Source organism: Myripristis murdjan, chromosome 15 (genome assembly GCF_902150065.1).
Source record: "Myripristis murdjan chromosome 15, fMyrMur1.1, whole genome shotgun sequence".
NCBI classification, from domain to species: Eukaryota; Metazoa; Chordata; class Actinopteri; order Holocentriformes; family Holocentridae; genus Myripristis; species Myripristis murdjan.
The window spans coordinates 16,828,865-16,855,851 of record NC_043994.1 but is presented as its reverse complement, the minus strand read 5'-3'; the positions used below and the strand labels follow the sequence as shown (position 1 = coordinate 16,855,851).

The 26,987-nt window shown below is 41.8% G+C and overlaps 1 protein-coding gene across 1 annotated transcript in view; it reads right to left on the bottom strand.

Moving 5' to 3' along the window:
- The window catches only part of zcchc24 (zinc finger, CCHC domain containing 24), a 35,682-nt gene extending 9,698 nt beyond the window's left edge, over positions 1-25,984 (bottom strand). Inside the window, exons 1-2 of the mRNA XM_030070378.1 lie at positions 25,504-25,984; positions 21,440-21,640 (exon numbers count right to left, since the gene is read on the bottom strand). Coding sequence (XP_029926238.1) covers positions 21,440-21,640; positions 25,504-25,743 — 441 coding nt within the window. The 5' untranslated portion in view covers positions 25,744-25,984. The remainder of the gene's footprint in view (positions 1-21,439; positions 21,641-25,503) is intronic.
- Positions 25,985-26,987: the final 1,003 nt, after the last annotated feature.

The following is a 26,987-nucleotide window of genomic DNA, read 5'->3' as shown; positions in this document are numbered from 1 at the left end:
TTACAGGCACAGTTGGCATTGCACATTCCAGCGGCCACCCAAACGAAAGGGAATGAATGTCACAATAACATCTGGGCTATTGTGCCACTGCTGCCAGCAGGGACGGGCTGAGAAACACGGCACTACAGTAGATTCAGTGCACACCAGACAGTGACTGATGAAGAAAACTGTGTTTTTTTTCTACCTACATAATGGTCCTCTTTCCATTTACATTGGTGCAATGGATAACAAATCAAAACCCCCAGCTGTAAACACTAGGACGATTGGGTAAATGTTTTAGTTAGGCCTGATTTCCAGGAAAATAACAGTGTTGTGCTTCCTTTAAAGTGACATTTACAAACCATTGACAATACACACAGTATAATGACTAATTTAATGGAACTGCGTCACCACAACCACACAACATGCTGGAGATGAGTCTGCAACAGGAGGACGTGTTTTGTTTTTCTTTGCTCTGCACAAATAAAGCCATTCAAGCTCAGGCTATGGAAAGAGCCAAATGGACATATCTGACCCATTTAGACCATTTTAGGTGTCTGTCGAGTGGAAACAAAGCTTTGAAATACAGAATCGCTTGATGGCGTCCGTGTCAGGAGACGGCGAGCGGTGTTTGTCGTATCACTTTAACAGTGCCGGCTTGCACTGAGTCAATGTTTGTGTATGTCCCTGAGGCCAGAGCCCGGGTGTTGAGATAAGGGTCAGTGTGTTCAGAGGGGCCGGACAGCATCCACAGAGGAGGTAATGTAACAAAATAACCACAGCTAGCTGACTACACTCAGCAGGGAGCCTGTGAGCCGTCACATCATATCAAACATACACACACAGTGGGGACGTCATAAGAATCAATACTTAAGCACCAAGCCAATAATAAAATTACCAGTAGTAATGTTTCTGATATTGGCAGTAGCAACACAACTTGATGCCTCACTTAGCACAGTTATTTTAATGTGGCCTCAGCCTTTTTGTCAACACTTAAAAGATGCAGTCATGCTTATGGGACCGTAACTCAGAACAAGAGAATATAATTCTACCATTGCATTTATTGTTACAGCAAGACATTTCGTACAGCTCCTTAAATTTGAAATCAGTATTTTGTTGGGGTATTTTGTTTTCTACTTAAAGGCCACAGGCCAATGTTGCACTAGTAACTAATTTTTTCTAATGTAGCCTGTATGCTTAAATACTTAAATACTACTCTTCTATTTACTTGTTAAAGTTTGTACACAGTTTTTAAATACGTTTTCAGGAGTAGCGCTATCGACTACCAAGATCCTGTTATCGTGACATCCCTAACACACACAGATGGACTTGCTAATCTGGACAGTAAATAAACATCTGCAGACACACAAGCACATGCTCATGCAAATGCAAAGCCACAATATTGGGCCAGATGCAGCAAAATTATGCTAAATATCTCAAATTTTTTCTGTCAAGAGGAAAAATAAGAGGCATCAACTCCAGATACACCAAACCTTCTTAACCATCCAAATCTGCCCTTACCCAGGTGTCCTGAAAGATGAGTCCCACCTGCTCGTAAACTGGAGGCGTGTGTCTGAGCATTTATTAGTAGCATTAAGGTAACGCCCCCTACACACTATATAAGGGCAGCTGTTGTGCTGTGTGCAAAATACTATAGCACACGGCCAAGAACTGGAGATGCCACCAAACAGGGCTGGAGCAAGAAATAGCTTCAGCAACCGAAACCAGAGTTGATTGTGGTTGTGATTGATTGAATTTGACTGCTGAGCCACGTCAGGTGTCCCTTTTTGAGACAATAAAGGTCTGAACTGAACTGAAGTACTGTTAAATGAACTTTAAAAAAAAAGAAAGGAAAAGAAAGACAATGTGATTTTCCAGAGCGTCAGTGATGGCAAAAATGTGATACTGTGAATATCATCTCAGCAGACGTTTGTGGAGCTAAAATAAAATGAAAATGGTTCAATAAAGAGACTCAAAATTGTATTTGCCCAAGCTGAGTGCTCCACGGTGACGACTGCAGGAGAACAGTGCAGTTTCTGAAGCCCAGACGCCGACAGAGATGCAGTTCTTCTGTATAAACACTCTAAAATTCATTCATGCATAGAACAATCTTTAATACATGTCTCCAGGCTACAGGCTTTTTCCTGTAACTGCAATGCAACATCCAAATGTCTGCATCCAGATATTCTCATTTTAATAAACTAATCCATATAATTACTCTAAAACATAATATGTATATATATGTTATTATGCATTGATATTTATTTAATGCATTTTTCATGTTGTTTAAATTTAAAATGTATGTTTCCATGTGTTGGACAGCCAAATTATAGACTGGCTTATCTTGGTAAGAGTGCTCTCAACCACTCGTTTAAGTTTCTCTTCCCTAAGAGAAAACATAAAATAAAAAAATGGCGAATCCCAGAAACTGATAGGTACTAACAAGATGGGAACAAATTGCAGATACAAACAAAAATCAGAAGAAATTTATTCGTTCATCGCTTCCTGCATCTGGCACATATCTCACTGTTTCTCTTTCTCTCTCACTCCCTTCCCAGTTCCAGGCACACACACACACACACACACACACACACACACACACACACAAAACGAATTCCATATCCACAGGTTTTCATACACCCCTGAGACACAACTGGAAAGTCCCAGCACACGGTTTCCTGCACTACTCCTACTCAGAGTTTAGCCACGCTACAAGGACACACATCATTCCACGGCTTACATCACAGAATTAATGAGCTCACACACTGTATTAGACAGAATAAACAGGGCTGAGCGAGACGCAGAGAGACAGAGAAACCAAAAAGAATGAGGCGTAGGCCGGGCACAAGAGAATAAGATGCACATGGCAACAGGGGAGCGGGGTCATTAAGACAGAGAGCGCTGGATGAGAAGCAGCCTCCTGCTTTCCAAGGATACTGCAGCAAAGGGGGTCTGAAACCTGCTGGTATAGAGTCTGACTCCAACATCCACACACACGAAAAACACACACACACAAACTCACACAGAAAATAAAAGTAGACAAATACCACAAGCCTACAGTCATCTGAGCCAGCTGGGGAGAGACCCTCCGATCAAGCCCTCTGAGGCCAAGCAAAGAGGGTGGAGAAAGGGAAGGAGAAACAGAGGGAGGGAAGGAGGATATCTAAATCCAAAGCAGATGGCCTCCATAGGAGCAGAACATAAGAGAAACACTGAGAGCCATCATAAAATCGCTGCTCTGCTTTCAATTAGACCATACGTTTCACGGGGGTGGGGTGGAGGTGGGGGGATAAAACAGCATTAACCATCCGATTGAGCTCATTATCATGTGCAGGAATGTGGAGACGTTTCTCTGGGGGGCAGATTTTAAAGAGACATATGTTGTGTGTTGTAAAAACAGAATGAGATTAGATTTCCCATCACGAGGAATCTGAAGCATGTGGGGTATTGCAGGTAGACTGTTAAATTTGAAGTGGTAAAAGAGGACACCCGATGTCTAGACTAACACCCATTCTGATGTCCTACAATTTCAAGGCAATTGAGGTAATGCCATTAAGTTGATGGTGAAGAGGTATGCAGCTCAGGCATTTGAGCTCGTACTCTGAAGTTGCAGCGGCGTTGCACATCAGCAATTCAAATTTCACTTTGTCCTGAATCCATCTTGAAATTCTGCCCCAACGTAAATTTTGAAAAAGATGTCAATTACTGACCACTGGAAAAATCTGGGCCAGACCACTGTCTGAGGCCTAAAGGTGATTTTACATTTGTGTTGATCTTACATTCCAGACTAAGAGTAATGACCAGTGGACAGACACCAGTCTGTATGTTTTCAGACACTTGCCCAAACCCTGAACCCTAATCCTCTGTCTCCAGGAACAGGATAGGTTAGCCTTGGTTTAATATTAGACATCTCTTCCAATCCAAACCAAAGGCATAATTCTAAAGACCACTGCTTTCAAGGTTATGGATATGGAATTTCATACTTTCTGAGGCTCTATCTACATATTAGAGGAGACATTTACCTACAATTGACTTGGGCTCCAGATATTGCCCACAGTCAGTCCACAAGCAGCAAATACAAGGAGACAGCGCTGACAATAAAGCTTGGGAACTTAAACTCATTTTTATGCAAATGTTTCATGCCATTCAGCAGTTTGTCTGCTTCTATGTAAAATGAGGGATTTGGTGGGTAAAACAACTTTGAGGCTTTGGAAAATGGGTGGTAGTAATTGCATGTAACCACTTATCTGGTCTCAATTTGGGCAGCAGGATCTTTGTTGGGAAATGCAACTCAGCCATAGATGAATAATGCAGAGGAGGTCTCTGGATGTTAGCATTTTTTTTTTTTTCTCGTAAACCTAAATACTTGAGAGAGAAATGATGGTCTTGAAGATTCTACAGAAAGAAAAAAACAACAACCCCAAGTGCAAAGTAAAGGAAATGAATCTCATATTGTTTATTAGTGGATTTCCACGGCTTGCCTAACATAAACGTAAGATAATTAAACAAATTAATGGCCCATGACTAAGCCAGGGGTCTTAGCTACGATGTCATGAGTGCACAAACGTGATGCTGTATATAATAATGTGGAATTCTTTGCCGTTGTTTTCCATCATGCAGATCTCATGTGCAGTCGAGCCGATGAATTACACCCCAGACAGTTCACCGCTCTCCTAGCTGAGACACAACATACAAATAAGCCTCCCTTTTGCGGAGCAGCAAGCAGCTGTGAACGGAATAGGCTGGGGTATGTTTTGTCACACAACATTAGATGAGCAGAGACATTTTTTGGTTTATTTGGGGTAAACTGGAGCTGCAAAGAATTCTCAGCATGCAGGATAGGCTGGGTTTACCACATCAAGGCAGATCACATAGTGAAAAGTGAAAAATGTCTCATGTTTGCATGTGTCCATGTGTTTTGCATGTCTGCTTTGATGGTTGTGGTTTAGTTATTGTTTAGTGTTTGACTATGTTGAGTGTTCTTGAAAGGCGCTATGTGAGTGACAAAGATAGATAGATATATAGATAGAGGGATAAACATGCAAAAAAATCAGATACTGCCCTGTGATTCTATAATCCCCACAATATTTCATCATATTGTCCTATGTAAATGTGGCTTCTTTAAATTATCTGTAAATATGATTTGTCCCGGGTCAGTGGGTCAGCAGCTACATTCAGTGAGGAGTTTGCCTTCTTCAATGCTGTGTGTTAGTAAAACTATCTTCTCCACTTGACCTGCACCACTGATGTTGGCTGACATCATGATACCTACTGCCCGCAGAATTGATGATGCAGGCCTGTCAGTCAGGACTGAGGGCCAAGTCAGGGCGTGCAGATGGCCACCGCTTCAAGTCTCTCACAAGAATGACACTGTCACATCCTCAGCTGTGCCCCTCTGCCCACAAAACAGGCATTTTTTTATGGGCTGTTTCCGCTGCTGGACTGGGCTGCCCAATCCCGTGCCAGAACCTCAGCCAGGTGCATTATGGGGGCTATTTATCAATCCCACCATGCACTACAAGCTCTAAATACAGGCACTGTTTCCTGAGCCTGCCTCTCTCCCTCTCTCTCTCTCTCCCTCTCTCCCTCTCTCTCTCTCTCTCTCTCTCTCTCTCTCTCCCTCTCTCCCTCTCTCTCTCTCTCTCTCTCTCTCACTCGCTCTCTCTCTCACTCTCTCTGGACAGCTCCTTTGCTGGTGCAGCTGTCTCTTTCTAATGCCTGTGAAGAAAAGTGGCTGAAGCTGAAAGTGACGGGAGGAACAGGTGTGCTGTTAAAGTGATAAATATGCCCTCTCTCGAGCACAATGCACCCCTGTTTATAAAAACAATCCCCCCTGAGCGGGGCTGTCTGGATGGACTAAGAGACAGACAATACACTCTCGCTGCCACAGAGAAAACAAGTTAAGGGAATTACAGTCCACACAATATCTGAATTTCCAATCAGCATTCAAAACAAAGGCTTGGCTGGGGTCTGGGCCTGTTTAAAGCAATATACAGCCAAATCACTGCGCAAAGCAAACACGTTAATTACAATCAGATCCAATTAAATTAAGTCTATATTTTGTGGCAAAGCATTGCACTTGTCTAATAACCAAAGACATCAGTGTACTTTGCAGTTCTCCACAACAAAATGTGTCGCTTTGACAAGTGAGGAGGTTGTTTGTGACATGTGCAGGACTGCCACATGCAAAGTGATTATTCATAATCACTTTTTGAAAAGCAGCTCTTGGCCTCTGGATCGTATTCTAGAGTTGTTACAAAGTGAAGCCATGTTTTCCAAGTATCCCAGATAGGGCTGCCTTAATCCTGGTTTGCTGGCGCAGGCCCCAAACTGCTGGGCTGCTCCCCAGCGTTCCGCAGTGCTCCGATCACTAGCAAGCATCTGGAAACCATCAGTGTAAACAAAGGAGCAGCGGAGGAGCTCAGGCCCCTCTCTGCCTCTCCGCATCCCCCAGGACATCACTCAGAGAGCAACACAAGAACACCAAACCAGCTCCCTGGACCTGAACCTGTGTGTGTTGCATTTCTCTCTCCCTCTCTCCCTCTCTCCCTCTCTCTCTCGCTCTGTGTGTTTGTGCATGTGTTTGTGTGTGTGTGCGCGCGCGTGTGCATGTGAGCGTACATATCTGTCTGCTCTTGTCTCTTCATCTCCAGATCTGTGTTTAGTTTGGCTGCGGTTCAGAAAGCGATAGATTTACAGATACAGTACAAAGACACACGAATCAGATTCAGTCCACAATGTTAGCTTTTAGTCCTTTGGAGCATTTGTTTGGTTTGCTCATTAACCGTAGCACTTCTGATAAGACTTCTAATTGCTTTAATGTGGTTTCAGCTAGCATTCTAACCTTTGCGGTCTGGTGAACGCTACAAGAGGAAGGGCAGGAATCTGGATGTGGTTTAAACCTGAGAACTGCTTCTCCTCGGTGAAACATCAAAAAAGATCAAAGCATCAATCACGCTTGATCCTCCTCTGAGACAGGACAGGGAAATATTTCCTGCACTTTTCATAATAGTGCTTCAGTAACCATATATCTATTAATCATGTGGTTGTCTTTGAGTGATTCAGTGCTGAAAGCTCTATGATGTGGTTCAGGACCTTTTAAACACGTTTTGTATGGATCTCACACTTAAGCAAACTGTGTGATGGTTGTAAACACATACTGCTGTGGACTGCGACCATTTCCAGCCTGTTAACTTGGGTTGACAAGTTGTTTTAGTCAACATATATGAGCATGAATGGTTTCAGCATGGATATAGTTTAACTTTGCCAGCGTGTTTTAATTCATTTTGCTGAAGCGGTAATAAGGCTTACAGTATTCTCAGCTCGCCCAGCAGAATGTGCAGCGCCAAGCAGCTACAGAGTAACTTGGCACGCTATGTTCTGGCCAACCAGGCCATCATGTAAGGCATATATTTTTAAGCTAAGAGATTCTAAAAAAGAGCAATACACTGCATTGCCAGTAAAATGTGCTTAAAATATGCAGGCTGATATTTCAAACAAAAAGGACTGCGCTGTATTGGACATGGTGGCGGTGAGCAGTGTGGCTCTCTGCTGCTTCGCATACTGCTTCACTGCTCCACATCTACAACTGCTGAGATAAGCATGCTTATCTTGTACAGTTGTCTTTAAATAGAAACTCTGGCATTACACAATCATGCACTGTATGTAACCTCAATCACACACAGGTTTAGGTTTGTGCACACATAGACACCTGAACCTGCATCACACACATGCATATGTAAATATATACTCTCTTTCACATGCAGGCATACACTCATATACCACCAAAAGGTCATAAAGTACACTCTGAGAGTTCAGAGGCTGAATTTCTACCAAAGGGTGTAGTTTGTGAAACCTCTCCAAACCCCACTAAGTCATACAATTTAAAGTAATGATCCTATAAACCATAGTGTCTCAAAAAAAAAAAAAAAAAAAAAAAAAAAAAAAAAAAAACCGCTCATAACAATGCCTTTTGAGCTTAGCCATAGACCTCAATATTTATTTACAGTGTACACTGTGGGTTCAGTAGCAGAAGCTGCAGGAAATCACTGGAAGCGGCATATTTCTCCTTTTTAGAAATACAGCTGAAAAATGATATACTGATTTATGTCAAGTCTGATCCTTTGAGAATTTGATAATCCAAAGGAAGATTAGTATATTATGGCTACACGCTACCACTGCTGCATACTGTAAATTGTAATAATTCTGTTGCATAATTTGTCATCCTTACTCATTGGTCTCTGCATTTTCGAGCTGCATTAAGAGGCGAAAAAAATCACCACTCGAACTGACATATAAATGTAGGTTAATCACTCACCTCATACAATTGTGGTGACAAGTAGAAAGCTGACATAAGAGTGCTACTTTCAAGAAGCCATTAGTAACACTTTACACCTCTACGATATGCACTTACAATGGCATACTCAGATCTCTGACATCTGGGTAGAACCTTGTTGCGATGTATGTGTACAATATGTGCAGTTTTGACACTTTAAAACCTCTGATTTGCCAGTTATTAACACATAAGCTGCCACTTTATTAATATGACCAGCTTAATCAAGATACATTATTTTCTTCAAGATTAGCTGCTCAGTCAGAAAAAGGTATGCGAGTGCACCAGATGCGACTTCCACACTAGTGTTCTTATATGAACCTGCACCTATGTGGGTCAGGGTGCTATTCTTAAAAAGGTGTCATATTCTAGAGGCCCTTTATTTTAGCTATTGATGTGTGCTTGGCATTTCATTACACTATAAAAAGCAGTTTACTCACAATAGCACATCCCAGTTGCTTCCCGGTCTAAATATGCCAAAGAGGCATTTGTGCCGTCATAAAGTCTTTTTCTGCATACATCCTTTCTAGAATGTACTTTATGAGGGAAAGGCATTTACACTGGAGAAAGCCAGAAGACTATCAGACGGAGACAGACAGAAGTAAAATATGTTCAACGTAAAAAAAAAAGAAAAGAAAAGAAAAGAAAAGAAATAAACAATCCAAGCCCACAAGACTGTCACACCGTGCATGATCGAATCTGCAGTTATTTAAATCATGACAACAAAATTTAATGAAACATCTTAAATCCACATGGAATTTAAATGCAACAAACAGCACAAAACTACAGTGCAGTCGATATAAGGTGGACAGGAGTGTGTTTGAAATGACCTGAAGCAAGCTGTATATTTTTGATGAGAGAGCTATGCTCAGGATTACACATTTTCCCTTGTGGGTTTCAGGGTTTAACCGCTGAGGTCACAAGTATCTGCAAATGCGTTTGTTATCTCACTGTGATACAGGGGGCGGATTTTGAGAGGACAACCATCCAACTGTTTTAAAGAATAACCACAAGACCATTTTCAGGCCCATGGAGACACCAAAATAGTTCATTCTAGGAAATGGCCTCTGCCTGGCAATGTGTGGATGTGCATATTTATACATCCGTGTGTGTATGTGTGATTCTACTGGAAGTAGAAGACTGATACTGCACCACAGCTCACACACACAAGAAATGCTTTTAGTAATGACCTTAAAACAGTACAAGTGTCTGAGGTAAACACTTTCTCAGATCCTAAAGAAGTCCTGTAACAGGAGCAGGCATATCACTTGTGTTTAGTCTGTTCCCAGGCGTGCTGCGATATTGCACAGGGAAAAGGTGAATCATGACAGCTGTATTGCAGATAAACTGACAACCCAAAGCTATCAGTCCTGCAGATAAGAAGATTCTGTGTCAGAAAATCTGATCAAAGAGCTTGTTTGCATTTCCAAATGTCATCAGTTCCCATCAATGAATTAGTGTTGCACACTGCTTCAAACATATACACAAGAACAGTGAGCAGGATCCTGAATTTGCTATGGTATGGATGTTATTTGCACTCCAATAAACCAATAAGCAAAGAAGTACAGGCACTATTTCTGTGTGCTTTTGTAAATAATAAGAAGTAGAGCATAACATTGTCATTGTAACCCAAGGAAAAGAGGAAGAAATGTTTTTTTAATCTTTTTTTTTATCATTTCGGAATAAAAGTAGCTTTCATTCCCACTACCATCTATGCATTTTTTAAATTTCACAATACATTTTCTGTGGTTTGGCTTAGTAGCTGTGTTGTGAAATAATTTCTCCTTGTGGGGAACAATGTCAGCTTCCAATTACAAGGACAAAAATAAAACTTTAAAAAGTGGAGTAGTTACAAGCTTTCTGCAGGACTTTGGCAATATGATGATCTGTTGATTTAGATTAAAACAAATCTCAGCTAAATCCTCTTCAATAATGTTATTGCTTACAAATGAAACTCGGTGACCTGCAACTTCTGGTTGTTATGATAAACTGGACACTGGGGTCCAGTTTAAGCAGCTGATTTCCCTGTTAGGATAATTAATACACCTATGTTTGATTACGCTAAACAAAATAATGAGAGAATATTTATTTCCACAGAAATTCCATAAAAAATGCATTGATTAACAACAATTTTCACAAATCCTCCAGCAGACCACAGTTATTCAGAAAACTTGTGTAACTTCCAGTAACCATTTCAGTCAATCGTCTTGCTATAAAATGCATGCAAACTCAGACAGGAATGTATGCATACATTCATGCACATATGCTTATATGTGTGATTCTATGTGTGCATGAGTTTGTGCACGTTGAAGATTTTGTGCTCAGTAATAGGCCCTGTCCTTCTTGTCCAAGACAGCTGCAGAGGCATATCACCATGCCAGATCCCTCTTTGCCAAAACCCTATTCCCAGATTCCTAGATTTCCACAACCCAGCTCCCCCAATCGGCCACGGATCTCAATGTCATGTTTTTGGATGACTGATGGATACCCCTGAGAGTTAAGCAGTTAGGTGTTTTGCTTCATACCAATAACACTGTTTCTTTTCATTTTTTTTAACTGATGTTTTTGACAGAATCCTCTTTCTGTCTTCATGCTCCATTCATAGAATACAAAAGCACAGGCCAACTGGGCCTGGAATCTGTCCTGGTTGAACCCAGAAGATCAAGGCCTGCCTGATGTGGGAGCTGTCTCTTTTCACAGATGCAGGATGAGCTCATCATACCCCTACACTCACCAGATTTACAAGGCGTTATGGGCTAATACTGATCACAGACCAGCAGGGCTCCGGGTGTGAGTTTCCCCCTGCCCTCTCCTAGCCTTGGCCTTAGCCGTGGTCCTGCTAACCCCAATGAGCTGTGCAGCTGCACGGCAGCGTTGGGTTACCAGGCCAGTGAATGACAAGAGCAGGTTGGGTGGCTGTCTGAGGCATACAGAGGTGCACAAAAAACATCTCATCACCCACCAAAGATTTAAATACCACTGCTGTCTGCCTGCATGCATTGTATAATCCCTGCTCATGTGTGTGTGCGTGCGTTTGCGAGTGTGTGTGCTTATATATTTCCATAAGTAATCACTCTACCGGATGTACTGCACACGTGTGATGCTAAATTCATTGCCACATTTGTGTCTATGCTATATTGGACTTATGGCCCTACATGGTTTCTCAGAGCCCGTTTCTATAAAGGCTCTTTCTCTATATAACTGCTCAAAAACAAAATAGCCATGTGCTGAAAGGTAGCGACTGCAGTTGTTTGTAGCACCATGGACGGCTGTCTGCTATGTCAGTACGAAAGTGAAAAGCTGTCTGTCACTGTAGGACTCAGACATCCCCGATAAGCCTTATCTGTTCACACAATAAACCCTTACAGTCTCCCTGACTGTCTCTCCTCCTGCTAACCTGACTCAGTGTGTGTCAGAGCAGAGACAGACACGGGGCCTTCAGAGCCTTTGCAGCGACTGGAAGGAAGATCAGGGGTCACGCTGTAAAAACATTCCCATGGTGCACCTCCCCCCCAGCCCTGCTCCCTGCCAGAAACTTCCCGACACACAACAGAGCGGAGCAAAGGGAGAAAAAGAGACAGACAGACAAATTAGAGAGAATATCCAGATGAAATGTTGGTTATTTTTACAAGAAGTGAGGAGACATTCACCAAGTTTGCAGAGAAATCTGTTTTCAATAGATGCGGCCTAACAGTTAGAAAAGCATTGCTTAACAGAATGCATTAAAAAAATAAGGCCTAGGATTTCAAATAAACAGTTTTACCACCAGTATTCTCTTGGGTTGACTTACTTTCTCCTCCACCATGTGCGTGCACACATGCACACACACACACACACACACACACACACAGACATACACACACACACACACATTTACGCCACACACACACCACTAGGCCCCCTGTGACTTCACATATTGACCACAAGTGTGTTTTAATCTAGTTTAATGATATGGTGAACACACTCCTGTGGGGGGGTCGGTCCTCCTGGGTAGCTTGCCAGAGAATGAATTAAATTAGCTTGCACTTCAAGAAACGGCCTCTACAAAATCAAAACCATAGAGGTGGCCCTGCAGTCTGTATGTTGACTGTAAAGATTATAGTCTATATGTTGACATACAGACATACACATTATCGGGCTCCCTCTGTGGTCTGTTTTTGTAATTTTCTTTTTTCCCGTATGATCTGAGGCTCTATCCAAACAGACCCTGGTCTGACGCACCACTGTGATGCAGTCGGGGAACAATACAAGGCTGCCTTCCTGACCTCTCTGTCTAGCAGATCTTACAGATATACAATGACTGCCTTAATTACCAGCCTCCATTCCCACCACTAGGGCTTTCCCCAATGGTGCCCATTCAGAACTGCAGTCTCTCCCTAAGGTGCCCATTCAAGCATAACACAAAGCCAGCAGTGTCAGCCCCCTGATCTCTTGACACCGAACCCATTCCTCTGTGCCAGCGCTCGCAGCTTCACAGTGTCTCTGTCTCACTGTCCGCTCGTCTGTCTTCTCTGTCAGTGGCATGGAGAAATCTCCGTCGTTCACATGTGACGAGAACTGGCGTCGCTGCGAAGAGCAATTAGTTCAACCACATACCGATTTGACCAATGTAGATAAGAGTGAGAGATAGCTGCCAGTCAGATGTGGGTGAAAGAGGCAGAGGGGGTTTTGCTGGAGAGGAAGGAGTGCGGTGCGGTTTGACCAGTGAAGATGTGCTCTGTTTTGGAGTCCTTTTGGCCGCCCGCCCACCTCAACTATCTTATTAGAGTTTTCCACAATAGTTACAGTGAAGAGGGACGAGGTTATGGCAACACAGCATGAGCCTGGAACTCAAACCCATGCAGTCATTTGTGTTTAATTTGCACATTTGCAGACTGAGCCACCAGTTTTGCCTCGATACATTTTGTCATGCGGTACTGTAAGTTTTTAATATTCTCTGTTGCAACCCAGGTAGGATTGTTTACAGTGCTGATGTGGTGATATGTGGTTTAAGATATGTGTGGCTCATACCTGAGGAGGTTATATGAGAGGAGTTTAGCACTTATTATGAGCCAACAAAATCCCCTGGCCCTGGTGTGCTAACAGGACATCATGCTGTAGTGAAAATGTGACCTCTGACCCTCTGATCCCTCCATCCCCAGTGGTCCATCGCTCTCAGTGTGTACCAAACCATCCTGTTGTTACCTAGGCTTCAGTGTATGGCTGCTGACCTCAGTGACAATATGGATGAAAAACCCTAATACACATAAGCAAAATGCTAGTTACTATGCCTGTTGGTCCCGCTTCTATTATTCTTAATGATGACCACAATCAGTATTACATTGTCCTGCAACATGAGAAAAGTTAAAATCTTCCACTTTAAAGGAAGGGTGTTATGCACAATGTAAGGAGAAAAAAAGAGTTAGAGCATGAACTGAGTCACTTATAAAATGAGTAGTGACCTGGTTTCTCTTATGCTCCTATTACAAGCTTACATAATACAATGTGACGAGCAACTGAACCCATGCTCTACACGTTATTGTTTATTTTCTTTTATTAACTCCTGCCTGCAACACACAGTGCTGGCTCAGCAGTTTGGCAGGAAGAGGATTCAGACCTATAAGAAAGTCTGTCTCCAAGTTAAGCTAACGGAAAATAACCATGTAGGATAATTACATAACTGCCTTAGACAATAAGATGGATTTCAGTGGAGCTCAACTGTGGATTTGGTCTATTCTTAATTGCTCTGAGTGAAAGCGATGACTGATGAGGCTATAGGAGGTGGTGGTGCATCAAATAAAACAAACCTGTTTGAAAGACAAAAGTGATTAACTTAGTGTCACTTTAATTTCAGATGCAAGATGCAATTTTAATTTCAGTATATTTCAACATGTGCTCCAACTTCCTACCATGCTAGCTGATATCATTTGTGAGTATACCTGTGGATAGTAAATATAACAATGCCGCCCCAGAGAGAAAGGGTTAAGTGTCATGGTTACCAAAACAGGAAGTGGTCCGATTGTTGCCTCAGCAAAACCCAGAGGAAGAATGGGATTCCTGTATAGAACACAAACCAGCTGGCAGGAAACTCCACTTTTATCATTCTTTTAACTTTGATTTCCTTTCGGGGGAAGTGCCCTCACTCCCCTTTCTCTATTTTTCTGTCTCTAAGCTCTGTGCCCTCTTCAGACTCCCAAACTATACCCTCTCTGTCTCCCAGAGACACACAGACGAACTCAATAGCAACATCAACAGGGAGAAACATCCAGATGAACTGCCTTCAACAGAAAATAATTTCAGCTGTGCCAAAGCTGGCCCCAGGGCACAGAGACCATGGGGTAAAATGTGCAGCATTCCATTATGACAAATGATGAAGTGTGACTGGGGCATTGAGAGATTGTTTATCAACAACATTAAGAAACTGTGGCATGCATAAAGACCAACAGAGAGAGAGAGAGAGAGAGAGAGAGAGACAGCGTCAGAGAGAGAAAGAAAAGACAGAGACATGCTATGTATAGAACACAAAACAGCTGCTGGAGGTGGACGAAAATGTAAACAGATGATTACACTATATTATAATTAGATACTTTTCGGTGAATATAAAGAGTGGTTGAAAGGAGATCAGGAAAGCTAACGTTTAGGCTGTAATCATAGCTACAGTGCAAATGTACGATGCATGTTTATTTCTTTTCTCAGGAACATTAGCCTTCTGGGAACAGCGAACATCTCCAACTACATTAAGATCCCATAATCTATGATGAAACCATTGTCTAATCAGCATTGGACTAACTATCAAAGCAGGCTAGCAGTCTGTTCTTGGCCAACCTAACATTGTGTTTCCAAAACAAGAATTAACAAGAGGTTTGAGATGGAAGTTGCTATACAACAAAAGTTAAAATGGGCTTTAGATTATCCAGGACAAAAATGTGATTTTAAACAATGACTTAAACATTTAAATGTTATGGGAAGCAATATAAGTACAGGAGGTAGCCAGGGCCAGCTCTGAAAGCTGGGTAGGTGAAGTGAACAAGAAAGGTCTTCCCTCCCCAAAACATACTTAACCGCCCATGAGCAAGGCATTTTGGACCTACTTCAGTGTTGCTGTTCAATTGCCAGTACAAGACAGGGCCACCTACCAAGGTCCTCTCTCTCTCTCTCTCTCTCTCTCTCTCTCTCTCTCTCTATATATATATATATATATATATATATGAGACTAACCTATTGTTATCATTCTGACACTCATGCATGAGTGTATGCAGCTGACTTAATAATGTGAGAAATGCCCAAACACTGATGTCACCTCAACTATATAACTGTCCAATTATTCGACAAACAACTGAGCAGTGGGAGACACAGAGAAACAGTTGTATTAGGAGGACAGACTGATAGTTACAGCACTGAACTCCTCATTTCACCCGCAATCTCTGATGGAAGAAAGGTGGTGTGTGAGCTCCCCAAGCCCTGTGATAAAAGTTAATAGAAAAGTAAAGTAGTTAATTGTCCTGATTTCCCATCATTGTTATTCATCGTGATGCTGACAGAGATCTCTTGGAATAACATATGATAGCCATATTTTATATATGTGCCATAGAGTCTGTACAGTGAAAGCTTTTTGATTTTTTGATGTTACCCATGCTTTTTTATTATTATGATTATAGATTTTCCGATCTTAAATCACAACGCCAGCATTTTCTTCAAAGCATCTGCATTTAAGTATCTGTTCTGCAAAGAGGACACACATTTAAAACTCCTCCTCAAGCCATTGTTGTTTATGTTGGTTTTTATTGGAGAAAGAGTTCTGAAAAAAAAAAAGTATGAGAATACAGTGAAAGTAGGGACCAAACCGGGCTGAGTGCGTGTGGGAGCCCATATAAATGAAGGGGCCTGAATCTGATTCAGTTTGAAACTTTATTATTGGAGCAACACACTCCAGGAAATTGGGTGTGCCTACACCGCGCCAAACTGCTTGTTTTCCAACACTGAAGCACATAGTCAGCCGTGATGTAATGACAGTCACATAAAAACTTGATATGCAATTGCATGCAACGCGTATTTGAAAAGGCAGGTTTGACCCCCTCTCCACCTCTATGCAACAACAACCTGAGCTATTAAAACAAAGTGGTTGCACAATTATCCCAGCACGACTATGCCAACCAATTTGGAAAAGGATTACCGCTTTGTCAGATGTAGACATTGAAAATTGGAGGATTTTAAACCAAATACGTTTTTTGGTCAACACAACTGCACATTGAGGTTTGCTGCGGTAGACAAAGTGGGTTGCAATAATGACAGCTTTAGGTCATTAAGATTATCACCACAACCGAGGCAAAAGCACACATTTTGACAAGTAACACATTACTGAGCTTAAGGCTCCATTTGCCTCTGGTGTAATGAGGCCCTCCCTTCACAGCTATAGCTTCAGGTCTCCGCATTGACAGTTTTATGGGAGATTATGGCGGCCATTTGTCACAATGGACAGAACGCTGCTGAAATTACCACCACTGATTAGGTGTGAGGCCCTGCCCACGGTACAGGCATATGGTCACAATCAGATAAACACCAGGGGTGTGGAAAACAGAGGCACGACCAAAAACACCTGAACAATGACTGGCTGAGGATGAGAAGAGATATCAACACTTGTGCTTGTCAAAGTGAAATAGGACACCTTTTTTTTTTTTAATTAAAGCTTCACTTTCTCATCCTCACTCTTACAATGCACAGGGACTTGAAAGGCTCAGTGACATATCAGCTAAAACACATTTCTCCTGGGACATTAGGAAGGCACACAGCAGATTTAGTCCATCCTGGCCACAGCACAGAGAGACTTTAAACAGTGCTATCAACCACTGTTCCCAGAGGCAGCACTACAGCAAGATCTACAGGAGAACTCAATGGAAAAACTAAAGTTTGATGCAGAGGCTATATATACACACTCACATTCCACGGCCATGATAACTATTTGAACAAAAGGCACATTATCCTTGAGGGATAAAGAAGGCTCTGTATGTGGATCAATGGGCTTCATGTGTTTCTGATCAACACAGTAACTGTGATGCATATCTTGGCCCTGCTCCTCTTTTCTATCTGTCCTGCCATCTGCTCTCTTTCACTAATGGATACATACATAACATTTCATGTTTCATTGAAGACACTGAGCTTAATTTCTAATAGCTTTCAATAGTCTGTGAGGAAGAAGATGGGCCAAAGCAGCCAAATCTGTATGTCATCAGTGAGTTTTTCATCAGCGTTGACATAATCCAAGCACTGAAGAGTGTTCACATGCAGCAGTGCTCCCACATAGGCAGCAAATGCAGCCTCTTCACTGCTGCTCTGATGCTTAACAAACAAAAAGGCAGAAATGTAACGGGTCTTGCTCTGGCCTGTGCTTCCTAGGGGGAAAGGAGTTGTAGTGATGAATGTGATGTCAATTATTTCAGACTTGCAGGCTTTTCAGCAGCCAATCATTGTCCCCATTTCAGGATGTCTGCAATTTCTGCAGAGGCAAATGATGGCCGTGAAAATAGAATTCTGGCTGAGTGACTGAACCACTTCCAACATGCGGTCCACTTCTTGCTGTGGAGACAAGTTGAGGGAATGCAATCTGACCACCAACGGGTCACGGTGACTCAGGGGACTATTTCATAAACACACAGATACAAACAATCAAGCTTAAACACACACATACACACACACACACACACACACACACACACACACACTAACTAACACCAGCCACCCCCGTGTTCCCACAAACCTGCATTCCGGCAAAGACATTTTCCATGAGTTAGCATAATCCTTCTTTTGAGAAACATGGCAAGAGGAAGTCAATCGGCGCATCGTTTTGATCACTGAAATCAGAGGCGGAGCCAACTGTCGGATAGATTAGGCCACAGAACACAACCAAATCATGAGTTCAAGTGGAAGACATCTTGGAAGGGGGCCATAGCATGGCAGCGAGGGGCATTCTGCTCATAACTGGGGGAGCGACCTCATTTTCCGAATAAAAGCCAGTTTACATAACACCTCTGTCCCCATGACAGAGAGTGCTGGGCAGCTGCTGCCTGGCCTGTGGCTTTCACTCAGCTACCAAGAGTTCCCTGACAAATAATTTTCCCAACACAGCCACCGGCCTCTCCTTCTTTCACACCAAAGTCAAAAAGCCAAAGTTACTCCCTCATGGGTGCTTCTGATAGAAAACACACTAGGAAAGAAAAGACTTAATAATGTAAGAAATACCCAAACACTGATGTCACCTCAACTGTATAACTGTCCAATTATTCGACAAACAACTGAGCAGTGGGAGACACAGAGAAACAGTTGTATTAGGAGGACAGACTGACAGCTACAGCACTGAACTCCTCATTTCACCTGCAAACTCTGCTGAAAGAAAGGTGGTGTGTGAGCTCCCCAAGCCCTGTGATAAAAGTTAATAGAACAAAACAACACGATGAAAGTGTTGAGGTGAAGTGGAAGAAGAAGACTGTACATGTCATCAGAATGTGATTCTCCATGCTGGACCTTGATCACAAACTCAGCAGTGCTCTGTGAAGTCAGAGCCCTGTGTTTTCATTGGCAGTGGGCAAGAGTTTATACTCAAATGTATTTCCTTTCCAGTGCCGGCAGACAGCAAAGAGACTCCCTGGGCACACAAATGGATTATTCCATGTTGTGCATTAGTATTTCTCGCAGTGATAATGTAGGGATTGGAAAATACTGTTCAGAGAATGACACAAATCTTGGCCAAAGAAACAACCAGGTCTGATATTTTCTTCATTATAAGCTCATCTTTTTTTAATGTTAGATATGTACCACATGTGTTACGCAGGCCCTCCACCAGTCAAAGAAGCCTGGACTATCTTTGGCTAGGCAACTGATGCATGTAATGACAGGTGACTGGGCAATAATGTATGCGGTGGAGCACAAATGGAAGGTAAATTTATGGAGGAAAAGCCCATGAGAGGGCTAAATAACTGAGATGGTGTTGAACAGTGTAGGTGTGGAAGCCGTTATGGGAATGCTGCTTTTTGTATTTCTGTTGGCAGTTTAACGAACAGCTGAAATATAAACCAGAAGAAGACTGAGTGTGATTTGAGTTACACCCCTGAATGCTTACAGCTATATGGAGATGGATTTCATAGCTTCCATTGTCAGAGGGGAGGGGGGTCTTAATAAAACAAAATGTTAGCATTTTCACTGACTCACCATAAAATGGTACCCTGAAGATCACAAGTTCAAAAGTTCAAGTACACAGTGCTAATAAATGGGCATGTATTTAAGAATATGAGGATGTGGAATATTAAAATAATAAACATACAGTACTACAGCACTTATTACTCAATTCACACCTGCTCCATATCCGAACATGAATATCATTCAAGGCTAGCGTCAACAACCACAGGATCAGTTGAAGGTGGAAAAAAGGCAAAAGTTACATGGCCCATGATATACCACCACCGAAAAGTCCCGATGGAGTTGTGAGTAGATGATCTAATTCCCACACACTGGGGTTTGGAGCTGGGTAGGAGATATTTCATCAGTGGACAGGTCTGTTACAGACCTCCTGAGACCAGTCATCATCTGTCATAAAGGGAGTCAAAGCATTTTAATCTCACATCTGCTCCTCATTACCATTCCATGCAACAGAGACTCTGGGCTGCGCTGTTGCACCTCACCCAGAGAAAGAGGAAGGAGGGAAAGGGAAGAGGGAAAGAATAGAAAGAGAGAGAGTAAATATTAGCCACCATCAACCTCACAAAAAAAGAGCGAGAGAAAATTCCACAATTCTAGGCAAAAGTGACATTTTGTTCCTCATATGAAATTAGATCACTTTCAAACCGCAGTCCCAACCATGGGTTTTGCCTTTACAAGATGCTATATAAAACAAATTCTTAACTCAAGAATGATAAAACCACCACAGCAATTCTGTGGCCCACTTCCTTTCTTGCAATCTCCTGCACACTGCTCAAAATGTCACCTCAGTTACAGTATGGTTACATTCTCTGATATTTTGGGGTGTTCTCATACATCACTATACCATCACTACACTCAAGGATCAGTTTTTATTTTATCAGGTTCTTTATAGACTGTCCACCTGCATCAGCCTGTATTATATACTCAGGTTAGCAACCTGGACTTTGTTCCTCAGATTATGTAATATGTATTATTATGACCTAATGTCTTTTCCAATACACATAAATGGACTGGGATAAATGCTGAAATGCTTTTGGTCGGTATGAATTTAGATTTCTTGAAATGACAACAGCTTGGACCCTGTTAGAGCATGTGATTTTCCAGCTAGAAGTTGATTTGCCATGCGGACTCTTATTTGCCTCACGCACAAATTACCTGCATCTGAATAGACAGTGAGACAGTGGAAAACTGCATAGGAGGAAGCATATAACTGTGTGTATTATTCTTATTATTCTTTAAAAAAAAAAAAAAAAAAATCAGAGATTTGTGAAAACTTTGTGGATTAATACACTGACTTTGGATGTATGAGATTAATCATAAAAGATAGTCAGCTGAGCCTTGTTTAGAGATCTTTGTTGTTTCAAAGCCATGGCTAACATGATGATATGGTGAAACTCAAGGGCAGACAGTGGAAACACACTCACATCTCTGATTCCTGATATAATGCAAAGGTTGTTGGTTTTCACATCAGTTATAACAGATAGTTTCTTGTAACATGGTGTTCAATGGTGTGGTAATTAACACACACACATACACAGTGAGAGAGAGAGAGAGAGAGCAAGAGAGAGAGAGAGAGAGAGAGACACACGACTACAGAAGACAGAGGCCTGCCTGTTTAACAAGTAGGTCAGACTAGAGCCAGGGAGAGAGAGAGAGAGAGAGAGAGAGAGAGAGAGAGAGAGAGAGAGAGAGAGAGAGAGAGGACTAGCTGGTTCAGCAGCAAAGTTTTAGTGGCATCATAAGCTTGTGTAACTCAGTGTAAAAGATACACTGAACAATCCAGGAATCACAGACAAGTCAAAGTAAAGCAAACAGCCTGGTTAGTGCTAAAACAATGGAATGGTGTTAACTATTCAGTAAAAAAAAAACACAATTGTGTGTTTTTTTTTACATTGTTATGAGCTATTTGTGTCAAATCACTATTTGTCACCTATATTATGCAATGCACATTCGCCTCACCTGAGGGCAGTCTTTGATATAATGGCCCTTATTGAAGCAGAGGTGGCACAAGTAGTTGGGTGGGGGTCTCTTGCTGGGCTTTCTTGGTTCTGAAGAGAGGGAAAGGTCAGAGAAATGGTCCGTCAGGGAGTTGAGCCCATCCACAATGTTGTTGAGGGAGCTGTAGGGCGACACATTCTTGTACACGTTGTTGTTTAAGGCCTGCAAGACATGAGAGTATTCAACAGGTCAAAATTATCCCGATGTTCTTCAAAATGTGTGTTCCAAGTATCTAAACATGAACGCTCTACTCAACAGTGTGTACATTATGGACTCCTCATTCACTTAATAGATTGGATCATAAACAACCCGCATGTGCATGTCCCTTCTCTCACAGTTTGCATAAAATACAATCTGTTGACAGATGCTGTACGACAGCACCATGCAAGATAATCTCACATAAAACATTGCTTTTTCAATTTGGAGTGTTTGGGATGTTGAGTTTAATCATCAATTTCCTTCGAGTTCTCTCTGTCCTATTTTCTCTTGCGCAAAAAAAAAAAAAAAAAAAAAAAAAAAAAAAAAAGCCTCTCCAAGATCATTTCTCTCATTAAATTCAGAACATCTGGCGAGAGGCCCAGCTGTGCTTATGAGCTGGAAAAGTACTGAGCATGTCCACAGAGAAAGACAGGACTTTACAGAGGATGAGTCATTGTATACAAGATGGGAGGCATGTTCCCTCGCCAGCCTGTGGAACATCAGCAATGTCACCATGCGCTGTTGGAGGTAAACTAGCCATGGTCATTGTTTGTAGTCTGCTCTGAGCCACAGCACACAGTGTAGCATGCCACTGGCCTAGTCAATTCATACAAGATGCCCTCTGAATATTAATAACAGAGGAATAACAGGGGAAAACACAGCCTGCAGTTCCTTATTTCCCTTCTCATTTGTGTCTTCCTGTGTTCAGATACAGTCTAAAAACACCAGACAGGAATTGACTTCTGAGGAAGATGATACTGATTTTCACAAAAAACAGCTTATATTTCGTTTAGTCGTGTAATTAACCAATGTGGTCAGGTTGTTAAACAAATAAACAGACTCTTATTTCAAAACAGTTTAACTAGCTGTGATTGTGACATCTGTTTAGAGAATCAATACTTTTCCCACAACATAATAAATCTTTGACACAGCCATCTTGGTACAAAAAAAAAAAGTCAGTGAGGATGAAGTCACAGTGAAATGCACAGATGATCTCTTGCTCATCACTCAGGATAATGTCTGCTCGAGAGACACAGTTGTGTTTTGGGAAGTGATGTTTTTGTTGATGTCTAGTGTTGCACAGCTCTGAAACCTTACACTTGGCAACCTGGTTGGTGCCTAAGTCCAAGTCTTTATCTGACCAGGCTGTGAGGTTGTCTTTCTAACCAGTTCCAGCTTCTACACTCATGTTCATTTATTAGATCTAGCCAACATAAATGAAGTATCCCAGCTCTTTTGTTTGCAAGGATTTCCATCTGCCATTTTTGTTTTTTTAACCCTACGCTCAGCTATTCTTTATTGCATGTATTGTGACTCCTTTTGGAAAAGGACATTTTAGAGCATTTACTAAACTTACCAATCTAAAACAGCAGTGAAACTTTGCTTTATTTTTGTCTCTAACATGTCTTCATTTTGGCCTTAGACCTCCTAGTGTCAGCTTAAAGGAAACAGATTTCACACATATCTGCTAATGATGGGTGAGCCTATTTGTTTATTTATTGTGTGTGTTTGTGTGTGTGTGCGTGGGTGTGTATGTGTGTGTGTGTGTGTGAGAGAGAGAGAGATAGAGAGAGAGAGAGTGAGAGAGCAAGTGACAGGATGACTGAGTGACTGAGTGAGTGAGAAGGACATAGGAAGTGAGGTCAGGAGGAGTGTGTTTGTGTGTGTACATGTATGGCCATGAATGTGTATGTGTGTTGGCCAACAACCTGAGGACCAAACTGATACTGACTTCCTCTGGGTCCCAGTGAGCTGGACAACTATAGCAGATCTGTGACTATTTTCACAGATCCGAGGGGGGAGGCGTCACACTGCAGGGAGAGTCTCGCACTGTGGGCTGTGGTGTCAAGAGGAAACCTCTAAGGTCCCTGCCTCTGTTTGATTTGTGAGGTGTTAAAGAGGAAAATGCTATGTGGTTGCATTAGTGCAGCTAATTAGAATGGAAAGACGAAATAAAATGAGATAATATATGTGTCATGTTAAAGCGTGACTACACTCTACACTAAAAGAGTTAAGAGAGAGATAAAGGAACAAGTAGAGATCTAAGCAATACTGTCATCTGATGGTGCTGTGGTAAGCACGTTTAACTTGAGCTCCTGCTAATGATGGCTATAATGCAAGGTCCCAATCAACATCAAATGCATTAATTTATCCTCCTGTATCACTTTGAACAGACAAACAATTACACATTATACTTCATCAAATCTCTAAAATAGTTTATTTTACTTGGCTTACAGTAAGCTGCAAAACGCTCACCCTCTTAAACCATTTCCAGATTTGTGTTCCTTACACTCAAGGGGATTGTATAGCATTACACCACAGCTCATAATGTATAATGTGCACGCCCATTTTAGTGACTGTTTCATGTTAAATCACTTCAAAAGCCTCTGTGATTACCACCATAACAAATGGATATTGCCTATAGATACTGAATGCAATATTCATCTTCCCCGAGTAAAGTTTCAAACACACGGCATCATGGAAATGCAGATTTAAGCTGCTCCGACCATTTGCAGTTTAATCAACAAGCTGAGATATGTGGATGTGTGTGTGTGTGTGTGTGTGTGTGTGTGTGTGTGTGTGTGTGTGTGTGTGTGTGTGTGTGTGTGTGTGTGCGTGTGTAAAAGGGGGAGTCTGTGCACAGCATGGTCTGGAGTGTCAGGTTTGCACCCTGCATACATTATTAGCATATTTGTCCCTAAAATTACACATAGCCTCAAAAATAGACAATATGTAAACAAGTCTGGATTTGTTTGCACAACTTGATCTATGTGGAAAAAGTCAGAGATCTCAGCAAGAGTCTGCAGTGGCCTGCTATCTGCAGACAGAGGTGTATGTGCAGGGAAATCTATATCCATCTCTCTCTTCTCCCTTGGTTTTTCTCTGATCAGAAAGCGTTTGATTAAAGGCATACATATATGCCTTTAATCAGATGATGATATATAAATAAATAAATATATAAACGTGTGTGTGTCTCTCTCTCTCTCTCTCTCTCTCTCTCTCTCTCTCCATATATATCTATATCTATATCTATATATAGATATATATTTAAATATATATCTATATATATATGTCTTTGGTTCCACATTTATTTGAGACCGCAGCTCATCAGTATGCAGACCACAGGCCTGATCCATTCCAGCAGACCAAACAACTGGCCTGAGTTATCCACAGCTTATCATCAATAATATCAGAGGCACGGAATGAACCAACCAATAGCAAGAAAGAAACATTAAATGATATTTAACTATCTAGTAAAATCCTTAATGAGATATGTTTCAGGGCTGAATGGACTATTTCCCAAATTTAAAATATCTATAATAATACTGTATTTCCCCCTACAGGGTGTTATGGTGTGATGGTGTGTTTGATGTACTCAAAAGGGAGTTTAGAGTGACCTTGTCTCTTCTGGTATTTTTATCTGCTATGCCATTATCATCATGTTCTCATAATATTCCTTTCTGCTGTGATATTTCTATGTTTGATGAAGCCTGCCAGAATATTTTAATGTAATTTCTTCTTGCTAAGTGTTCTGAGATGTAATTTGGAAAGAGTTTCTTCCAGCAACAAAAACCGAACAGGATTATGCCCTCTGGAAACTGCTGATGATTAAGACAACTTAAGTTTATTGTCCATATAAGAAATATCATGGCGGTTATGTGTATCCTACCAGAATAGCCCGTGTTGTACACGCTCAAACATTTGCACGGCAGACATGCAAACAGTCTACAGATCAAGCAATCGCTTTCAAGCGGTGACAGATGTCCCATTAAACCCTACCAGAACCTAAAATCCCCAGATAAATAACTCGGCATGCCATCTTTCACCTCATTCCGCTGCAGTTGAAAGAAGTTGTTGAGATAGTTTGAGTTCAGAGAAGAGCTCAAGTCCGCCGCTGCGGGAGTCTTGCTGAAACTGAGATCCGGGTGGGAAGAGTTGGGTTCGGGTCTAAACGCGTCAAAAGCGCTGGTCTGGTGGGTGTCTTGTAAGGAGAGATAGACCCAGTTAAGGAGTTGCGCAGGCTGGTACACGGACGCACTCGTGTCTATGGCAGACAACAAGCTCATCTTTCAATTCAAATGGGTAGACTGGCTTTTCCACCGCTGATTCTTGGATTGGTCTCAACTCCTCGCCGTTTTCTTTTCGTTCCCTTACCCAAATGGCAGATGGCAAGTGCTCCTTTTCTCTTCCCGTAAAGGACCTTTCCTCCTCACGCCGGGAGCCTAGTCCCAGTTAGATGTTACTCAAAAGTCATTGCTCTAACATGTCAGTATAAAAAGTTTTCCCCTGCTCCCCATGGTCCGCTATCTGCCTTTATTGCAGCGGGGCAGAGAGAGGCTCATTGGATATGCAATGAGGACGGCAGTACGTCACGGCGGACGCAGGCGAATGAGCGTCTGGTTTCTAACTCATATGAATACTCATTTAACACCGTTTCAGACAACTGCTTAATCTGATCCTTCCTTAGCAATTTTAACTCCCAGTCTTCAGTAATGACTAAACCCGATTTCATGCGAGGTGCCAACATCTAATAGCCTATTATTTGACACAAAATCTCCCCAATCGGTTAATACAAAAGGACAAAAGGCAAAGCAGAGCCATAAGTTATGACTGACAAGATCTTACTTTTAGTAGATGTGGTTCACCAAACTATAATAATTAATCACTATTTACTGCTGTTGTTATTTTTACTTTGGATTACATTTATTTCCTTCTACAGGAGGCCTAGTACTGCTCGCTTGCGTGTGTGTGTGCGTGTGTGTGTGTGGAGGGAGGGGCGGGTGCCTGTGTGTCTTGTTTATTCAGGGACGTGCAGAGGTGAGTAGTGTCCACTTAACAACTGACTCTCATCCCCTGCGCTTCAAGTTGGTGAGTCTGAAGCCTCACTGATCTCCTCCCATTTCTTAAGTCAACAGAGTTTCATGTAGACTGACTTTCCATTTGTCACTGTAAATAATGGTTACAAGTCCACTAGAACAAAAAAAAAAAAAAAAAAAAAAAAAAATCTTCATCTGCTGAGAAAGGCTGGATCGATGATCGATTGATCGTATGCACATATGACTAATTCTGAGCAAAGGTGGTTGAAACATGATACACAGGGGGGAACAAAAAATTAGGCCCATGTCGTCAGGGTCAGGGCAGCATGTCTCAGTGCCTAGTGCCTGGCAGGCAGGCAGGGCATGGAGAAGTCCGACTGAATACTTTAAGTGGGGCTCCCTCTTGTGGTAAGTGGCCTTCACAACTGTTAGGATACAAAAAAAAAAAAAAAAAAAAAAAAAAAAAAAAAGTCACTGTATAGTAAATATTTTTT